Source organism: Macaca fascicularis, chromosome 2 (assembly GCF_037993035.2).
Source record: "Macaca fascicularis isolate 582-1 chromosome 2, T2T-MFA8v1.1".
Lineage (NCBI taxonomy): Eukaryota > Metazoa > Chordata > Mammalia > Primates > Cercopithecidae > Macaca > Macaca fascicularis.
In genome coordinates, this window is record NC_088376.1 from 148155884 (window position 1) to 148165146 (window position 9263).

Genomic DNA, 9263 nt, shown 5'->3' on the forward strand with positions numbered 1-9263 from the left:
AATTTGAGACCAGCCTAGGCAACATAGCAAGACCCCCATCTCTACAAAAAATGTAAAATAAGCCAGGCATAGTAGTGCATGCCTGTAATCCAAGCTACTCGCATGGCTGAGGCAGGAGGTTCACTTGAGCCCAGGAGATCAAAGCTCAGTGAGCCACGATGGTACCACTGCACTCCAGCCTGGGCAACAGAGCAAGACCCTGTCTCAAAAAAAAAAAATTAATTAAATAAAAAATAAAAATATTCTGAGAGTTTGTAGCTTCCCCAGGCTGCCAAGGAAATTCATGGCACAAAAACAGCTATGAACCTCTGCTCTAAACAGCCATGCCTTTGCATTAGCATCCTTTCCATATGACCATTTGTATTTTCTTTTTGAGACAAGGTCTTGCTCTGTTGCCCAGGTTGGAGTGCAATGGTGTAATCATGGCTCACTGAAGCCTCAACCTGCTGGGCTCAAGTGATCCTCCCATCTCAGCCTCCTGAGTAGCTGAGACTACAGACATATGCCATCTTGCCTGGCTAATTTTTTTTTTTTTTTAGAGATAGGTTCTTGCTATGTCGCCCAGGCTGATCTCAAATTCCTGGACTCAAGTAATCCTCCTGCCTCAGCCTCCCAAAGTGCTGGGGTTATAGGCATAAGCCACCATGCTCAGGGTCTCATCATGTTGCCCAGGCTGGCCTCAAACTCCTGAACTCAAGCAATCTTCCCACCTCAGCCTCATGAGTAGCTGGGACTACAGGTACATGCCACCGCAGCCAGCTTATTGTTTGGTTTTTGAACCATGTAAACACATTATCTAGTCAACATTTTAAATTAAAAAGATATTCTTAGGCCCAACTTTGGGGAATGATTCATTTGGGTAACGGTGGGGCCCAGAAATCTGTGTTTTTAACAAGCATCCTGGATGAGTCTATCACAGATGGTTCTAGACCAGGCTTCACAGACAGCAAAAACGATGAGAACTAACGTGGTAGCAGGTGATTCTTGGTGCAGTAAGATGGGTCCTAAAGGGTCAGCAGGATTTCCACAGGAGAAAGAAAGACATTCTAGAGAGCCTGGGGGGAGGTGACAAATATTCCTGGCCCATTTTCCCAGAGGTCCTGAACCCTCTTAGTTTTCCCTCAATGGGTCCTGAACCCTCTTAGTTATCCCTTAAACAGGACAGTAACAGATCTGGCAGAAAAATCCTCCAGCCCTAGGGTCACTTTGGTCTGAGTTCTTGTAGTGCTATTGCTGTGTGATCCTGGGCAAGTCACTTCCCCTTTCTGAGCCTTAGTTTTCCCTTGTGTAAGATAATGATAACAAAAGTAGTTATCTCCAAGGGTAATGGAAAAAGAGAATGAGTTCACGTGTGTGAATATGCCTAGCATAGAGTAGGTACTCAATAAATATTGCTGATTTCTTTTGTCTCACTCTGTCACCCAGGCTGGAGTGCAATGGTATGATCTCGGCTCACTGCAAACTCCACCTCCCAGGTTCAAGCGATTCTCCTGCCTCAGCCTCCTGAGTAGCTGGGACTACAGGCACATGCCACCATGCCCGGATAATTTTTTGTATTTTTAGTAGAGATGGGGTTTCACCGTGTTAGCCAGGATGGTCTCTATCTCCTGACCTCGTGATCCACCCACCTCGGCCTCCCAAAGTGCTGGGATTACAGGCATGAGCCACTGTGCCCGGCCTTTTTTCTTATTTTATTATTATTATTTTTTTTTGAGACAGGGTCTCACTCTGTTGCTCAGGCTGGAGTGCAGTGGTGTGATCTTGGGTCACTGCAACCTCCGCCTCCTGGGTTCAAGTGATTCTCCTGCCTCAGCTTTCCGAGTTAGCTGGGACTACAGGCATGAGCTACCACACCCTGATAATTTCTGTATTTCTTTTAGTAGAGACATGGTTTCACCATTTTGACCAGGCTAGTCTTGAACTCCTGACCTCAAGTGACCCACGACCTCGGCCTCCCAAAGTGCTGGGATTACAGGTGTGAGCCATGCTCGGCCAATGTTGCTGATTTCTTGCTTGTCTTTCTCAGATCCCAGCCACACAGAATCCCTTCCTAATGTGAGCCCCTTGCTAGTCATATGTGCTCTTGTTATCCACCTACGGATGTTAAATCCCAAGGAACTCAAATCTGTTCCTGTCTGTCCATTGCCACCTCTTAACCCAAGCCACCCCTAGGATTGCCTGAATTACTGCAGTAGCCTTCAAGTGATTCCTCTGCTTCACCCTTGGCCCCTGTGAGCCATTCTCTACACAGCAACTAGATCTAGCTATCTTTAGTTATTTACAGACAGTGTCTTACTCTGTTGCCCAGAATGGAGTGCAGTGGCATAATCATGGCTCACTGTAACCTTGAACTCCTGGTCTCAAATGATTCTCCCACCTCATCCTCCCGAGTAGCCTGGACTACAGGCACGCAACACCATCCCAGCTAATATTATTTTATTTTTTATTTTTGTAGAGACAGGAGTCTCACTATGTTGCCCAGGCTGATCTCCTGCCTTGGCCTCCCAAAATGCTGAGATTACAGCCTTGAGGCACTGTGTCCCCACCTAGATCTATCTTTTAAAAATGCAAAATTGTGTCATTTTCCTGGTTAAACCTTTCAGTGGTTCCCCAAACCGCCTGGGATAAAGACTTAACTCTTTACTGAACCCTCCAAATGTTCCAGTCACTCTTAAGTTCCTTAGTTCTTTGAACAGCCAAGTGCTCTCTGGATTTGGGGCCTTCTCACGTGCTGTTCCCTCTGCCTGAAAAGCTCCACTCTCCACCTCTTTAGCTAATTCCCACTCAGGCTTCAGACAGCTTAATTGCTGCCACTCCAGAGAGACTTTCCTAACCCTCCAGGTCAGGGAGAGAGGCCTCATTTTTCCTCCCTCAGCCTCCTGTGTTTTCTTGTATTTCTTAGCCTCATGGGTACAAGTTCTTTCCCCGACTGGGCTGTGATCCCTCAGGGGAAATGGACCAAGTTTATTTCTGTGTCTGCAGGTCATAGCACAGTAACCTGGTGCATGGTGGATGCTCAGTATACATGCTTTTTTCTTTCTTTTTTTCTTTATTCGGATAACATAACTTCTTTCTTTAAAGTTTTGCTTAGTATTTTGTTGTTGTGGTAAAATGCACACAACATAAAACTTACTATGTTAATCATTTTTAAGTGTACGGTTCAGTGGCATTAAGCACACACATATAGTTGTACAATCAACACCACCATCCATCTCCAGAACATTTTTCATCTTCCCAAACTGAAACTCTGTATCCATTAAACACTAACTCCCCATTCCCTGTCCATCCCTCAAGCTTCTGGCAATGGTCATTCTACTTTGTCTCTACAGATAAAGTTTATTTGGAAATAATTTTTCTTTCATGGCCTTGACATTTTTGAAGAGTACGGTCCAGCTCTCTTCTAGAATGTCCCTCCGTCTGGATTTATGTCATTTCTTCATGATTAGATTCAGTTAGGTATTCTTCGGAGAAACATCTTAGAAGTCATGCTGTGTCCTCAGAATATTAAAAGAGGCACAAGATATCAGTTTATCTCATTATTGATCAAATTAATTATTTGGTTAAGGAGGACAAGCCAGATTTCCTCACTGAGAGGTTCCCGTTTTCTCTTTGCAATTATTAAATGTGAGAAACTTATTGTGAGACGGAGTCTCACTCTGCACTCTGTCCCCCAAGCTGGAGTGCAGTGGCACATTCTCGACTTACTGCAACCTCTGCCTCCCTGGTTCAAGCGATCCTCCTGCCTCAGCCACCCAAGTAGCTGGGATTACAGGAACCCGCCACCACACCCGGCTAATTTTTGTATTTTTAGTAGAGACGGGATTTCACCATGTTGCCCAGGCTGGTCTTGAACTCCTGACCTCAAGTGATCCACCCACCTCGGCCTCCCAAAGTGCTGGGATTACAGGCGTGAGACTGTGATGTCTGCTCCAGGGAAAGTCACAGAATGTATCAGTTTCCCCCTCTGTAAAGTGTGGACAGAGGTATCCTAAACTGATACTACAGTTTAAGAAAGTAAAAGTGTTCAAGCGGCCTCTGAGCGCCAGCAAAAACACGCTGAGTCTGTGGATTAATTTCCTCCGCGCTCCACGGGAGGCGGGGCTGGGTGGGGCGGGGGCGAGAGGGAACAAGGGCGCCTGCGCTGAGAGGAGTGACCACAGAGTCGGTCCTCCTGAGACAGAGGGGCCGGAAGTTCTCTTCACAGAGTCGCGCGGCTGTGGTGGCGGCGCTGCGGCGGCGCAAATAGGGTCCGTGGGCCACTTGGCGCTGTCGTTGCGGTAGCAGGTCCGCGTGAGGGGTTCGGGGGTTCTGGGCAGGCACAATGGCGTCTCGAGCAGGCCCGCGAGCGGCCGGCACCGACGGCAGCGACTTTCAGCACCGAGAGCGCGTCGCCATGCACTACCAGATGAGGTATGAAGTGAGGCGAGGAGCACGGAGGTTTTCTCCCCGGCCGGAGCCTGCGGGGCTTGGGGAGCGACGCCGGCCCGGCCTCAGGGTCTTGCTCCCCAGCCAGCCCCCGCGCACCTGCCAAGTCTCCTCTTCCCGTGACGGCTTCAGGCCTGTCCCCCATCCTGGAAAGCCCCGTCGCCCCCGCGAGCTCCACCCCTTGATCCGCCCGGTGCCTTGAGGGGATCCAGCCCCGCGTGGACTCCCGAGTCACGTCGATGCTGGCCCTGCTGTGTCACCTTCGAAACCGAATTTCTGAGCCTCAGCTTCCTTATCTGTAGAGGGAGAGAATAATCTGCCTTTTAGGTTTTGGTGAAAGATTAATCAGTAATTCGTATAAAGGAAATAGCGTAAGGCCTACCGCGTAATATATGGTAGGTGTTATATTTTGGGCCGTTTGGGGGGATATAGACAGTAAAAGGCAGCCTCTCCTAAGGATGCCTTGCCTAAAATGAATTCTATAAACACTCCCACGGAAGGAGTATTTCTACATTCGATTACTAGTTCGACAGATACTGAACTTCCAACCATCATACACTGCTAGACACTAGGTTATAATAGTGAGCAAAAGCAGACATGGTCTTTGTATGCATGCTATACCTTCAATAAACAATTTTATTTAAAAAAAGAAAAGAAAAAAACTGTTCCCTGCCTTCATGGAGCTTGAAGTCTAGAGGTAACTTTTTTTTCCCCCAACCTTTCCACATTTTCTACAATAAATATTTTTAAATAAAAATTTTAAAATGTTTACTTCCTTAAACCCATTGACCTCTCCCAGAATGTTCTTCATATCTTTCTCTCCAGAGTTTTGAAGAAGGACAAGCTCTTTGAACCCTCATTTCTTTCACATCTCTAGGCCCCGGCTGAAGGGGCCTCACAACTTAAGCAGGTGTTTTCATGACAGCCCAGAGTGGAAACATTGCCCTTAGGGATATGAGGAGGATACATTTGGGACCTGAGAGAATTCGAAGAATAAGATAAGTGTGTACTTACTTTAGATGAAAAATCTGGCTGGAGAAGTATGGGCAGCCTGAGTACTTTTCCTCTCTGCCAATACCTTCCCTTCCAGGCTTTAATCCTATGGTGCAGTCAGAGTCCTCTTGCTAAACACAGCTCTGAGTTACCCTTCTGCCTTATTATTATTATTATTATTATTATATTATTATTTATTTTTGAGACAGAGTCACGCTGTGTCGCCCAGGCTGGAGTGCAGTGGCGCGATCTCAGCTCACTCCGCCTCCCGGGTTCACACCATTCTCAGCCTCAACCTCCCGAGTAGCTGGGACTACAGGCGCCTGCCACCACGCCTGGCTAATTTTTTTGTATTTTTAGTAGAGACGGGGTTTCACCGCATTAGCCAGGATGGTCTCGATCTCCTGACCTCATGATCCACCCGCCTCACCCTTCCAAAATGCTGGGATTACAGGCGTGAGCCACCACGCCAGGCTCTACCTCTTTATTACTAGTATTTTTTTTTTTTTTTTTTTTAATAGAGATGGGGTCTCATTTTGTTGCCAGGCTGATCTCAAACTCTGGGCTCAAGCATTCCTGCCTCAGCTTCCCAAAGTGCTTGGATTACAGTTGTGAGCCACCATGCCCAGCCTCTTCTGCCTTTAACTCTCATAGCCTTTGTGACTTCATATCCCACTACTCCTCTCCCCCTAATAATATGTTCCTGCCACATGTAACCAGTTGCTTTCTTGGAACACAAATACTTGGGCCTTTTTGCTTGCATGCTCCTGCATGGGATGCCCATCTTCACTCAATCCTGAGGCTAGTTCAAATATCACCTGCCTCTAGATAGTCATCTCTGACATTCCATGCCAGGCAGAGTCGATTCCTCCTTCCTGTGGTCTCATATATCTGGGAACATATATTTACTAGAACTTTTTCACTTCATCTTCTAATTATTTTTTCCTCCTCTGCTCTTTGTGCTAGGCTTCTAGGCTGTTTTATTCAAATTTGTATCCCAGTGTCCAGTACAGTTGCCTGGCATATAGTTGGTGGTAAGAAAAATTTGAAAGGTACTTCTCCCTCTGCTCTGCCCCACAGTGTGACCCTCAAGTATGAAATCAAGAAGCTGATCTACGTACATCTGGTCATATGGCTGCTGCTGGTTGCCAAGATGAGCGTGGGACACCTGAGGCTCTTGTCACATGATCAGGTGGCCATGCCCTATCAGTGGGAATACCCATATTTGCTGAGCATTTTGCCCTCTCTCTTGGGCCTTCTCTCCTTTCCCCGCAACAACATTAGCTACCTGGTGCTCTCCATGATCAGCATGGGACTCTTTTCCATCGCTCCACTCATTTATGGCAGCATGGAGATGTTCCCTGCTGCACAGCAGCTCTACCGCCATGGCAAGGCCTACCGTTTCCTCTTCGGTTTTTCTGCTGTTTCCGTCATGTACCTGGTGTTGGTGTTGGCAGTCCAAGTGCATGCCTGGCAGTTGTACTACAGCAAGAAGCTCCTAGACTCTTGGTTCACCAGTACACAGGAGAAGAAGCATAAATGAAGCGTGTCGGACTGCGCTTTAGAGTGAAGCCTGGACCTCCCATTGAATGAAAGGACAGTAGTACAGCGGTTCTAAATTCCTTCTGGTGATTTTAGCAGCTGTGATGTTGGTACCTGATGCAGACCAGGCCAAAGTTCTGGAAAGCTCCTGTTGCCATCTGCTGTGGTGGCAAAACTATAATTTATTTCTGGTTGGCTAGAACTGGGTGACCAACAGCTATGAAACAAACTTCAGCTGTTTGAAGTTGAACTTTGAGGTTTTTCTTTAAGAATGAGCTTCATCGTTGCCTCCTCTCGGTCATTCTCCCCATTTCCATCCATTACCTCTTAGCCATTGAGACTGAAGGAAATAGGGAATAAATCAAATTACTTCCTGTGTAGGTCATGGATCAGGAAACATTTGGGAAGCTGCTCCCTCGGCAGGCTGTGGTCTCTTCTGCAAAGCATTTTAATTAAAAACCTCAGTAACCGTGCCCACACTGTGCCTTGTGTTTGGGGCTTGATAGAGTGTGAAAGGTGTGTTGCTTGAAAGATGAGGCCTTAGACACTAGGAGATGATGGGTAGAAGCCCCTTGAGAAACCTAGCAGTGGCCATAGAGAAGTAGATTGGGTATGGGGAACCTAAGTCATAGTTCTAACCTACAGCTGATTGGTAAGAACTATGGGCCAGACATTTAATCTCTCCCTCTATGAAATAGTCCATTCTCATTTATCTAGCTTAGGTTATGGGCTCTTTTAGTTGGATATTCACATTTATCATTCAGTGTTAACTGAGTATCAGTTGTGAGTCCACTACTGTATAATGGCATCCAAAAGAATTTTAAAGTACCTCTGTTTATAGGGAGTTTACAATCTAGTAGAAACTTGTTATTCATGTGAAACAACCAGTGAACATAGTATCTAATGATGTGGAGCAAATACATTAAAAATAGGAAGGGAGAGATCTGTGATTAAATTAAAGGCCCTTTCACACCTGAAATTCTGACACAGTATTTATTGCATGAAAGATATAAATTAAAGGCCCTTTCACACCTGAAATTCTGACACAGTATTTATTGCATGAAAGATAATGTGTCTGTTTGCACTTGATTTTATTGTCTGGATGATGCCCAGATCTGTAAGTGCAGAGCTCTGCCCTTTCCAGAGTTGTAGTCATTATTTTATTCTATAAACATTGTGTATGTACTTAGTCATTATTACTGAGTCACTTTTTTTTTTTTTAATTGAGATGGAGTCTCACTCTGTCACCCAGGCTGGAGTGCAGTGGCTGGAGTGCAGTGTTGCGATCTCAGCTCACTGCAAGCTCCGCCTCCCGGGTTCATGCCATTCTCCTGCCTCAGCCTCCCAAGTAGCTGGGACTACAGGCGCCCACCACCATGTCCGGCTAATTTTTGTATTTTTAGTAGAGACGGGGTTTCATTGTGTTAGCCAGGATGGTCTTGATCTCCTGACCTCATGATCCACCCTCCTCAACCTCCGAAAGGGCTGGGATTACAGGCATGAGCCACCGTGCCTGGCCCTTTTTTTTTTTTTTTTTTTTTTTTGAGACGGAGTCTCGCTCTGCCGCCCAGGTTGGAGTACAGTGGCCGGATCTCAGCTCACTGCAAGCCCCACCTCCCAGGTTTACGCCATTCTCCTGCCTCAGTCTCCCGAGTAGCTGGGACTACAGGCGCCCGCCACCTCGCCCGGCTAGTTTTTTGTATTTTTAGTAGAGACGAGGTTTCACCGTGTTAACCAGGATGGTCTCGATCTCCTGACCTCGTGATTTGCCCGTCTCGGCCTCCCAAAGTGCTGGGATTACAGGCTTGAGCCACCGCGCCCGGCCCCCTTTTTTTTTTTTTAAGGCAGAGTTTCATTTCCCTCACCCAGGCTGGAGTGCAGTGGCGCCATCTTGGATCACCTCTACCTACCAGGCTCAAGCGATTCTCCTGCCTCAGCTTCTCAAAGTGCTTGGATTACAGGTGTGAGCCATCGTGCCTGGCTGGCATTACTTACCACTCTAAAACCTCTTCCTCTAGATGTCCTAATTATCTCAAAATAAGTATGTCCCAAACAGACCTTTGCCTTTCTGCCTTATAGCCATTCCTCTTCCTGCATCCGTTTGTTCAGGTGAGTATACCAAGAGTACAGCTCTGGATCATCTGTTCCGTGATCATTAAGTCCCTACTATGATCTTTGGTGCAACTTAAATGCCTTAAGCTCTGAGGTTTCCAAAGTGGTCCCAATCCACCAGTCCTGCATTATCTCCTAGTACTCCCAGTCTCACACTGTCTTAGTCAGCTAAACCTCTTACAGATCCCATA

General features: G+C 46.7%; 1 protein-coding gene across 1 annotated transcript; it reads left to right on the forward strand.

Moving 5' to 3' along the window:
- The first annotated feature begins 4178 nt into the window (after window positions 1–4178).
- On the forward strand, window positions 4179–7433 carry JAGN1 (jagunal homolog 1). The gene is made up of 2 exons (XM_005547770.4): window positions 4179–4410; window positions 6499–7433. The coding sequence occupies exons 1-2, from the start codon at window positions 4322–4324 to the stop codon at window positions 6959–6961; spliced, it is 552 nt and encodes a 183-aa protein (XP_005547827.1). The 5' UTR covers window positions 4179–4321; the 3' UTR covers window positions 6962–7433.
- The last annotated feature ends 1830 nt before the right edge of the window (window positions 7434–9263 follow it).

Excerpts from the sequence above, each read along its gene's own strand:
- JAGN1 (XM_005547770.4), top strand. The coding sequence starts at position 4,322 with ATGGCGTCTCGAGCAGGCCCGCGAGCGGCCGGCACCGACGGCAGCGAC. Across the intron at positions 4,411-6,498 it reads GCCATGCACTACCAGATGAG|TGTGACCCTCAAGTATGAAA; the intron begins GTATGAAGTGAG and ends TCTGCCCCACAG.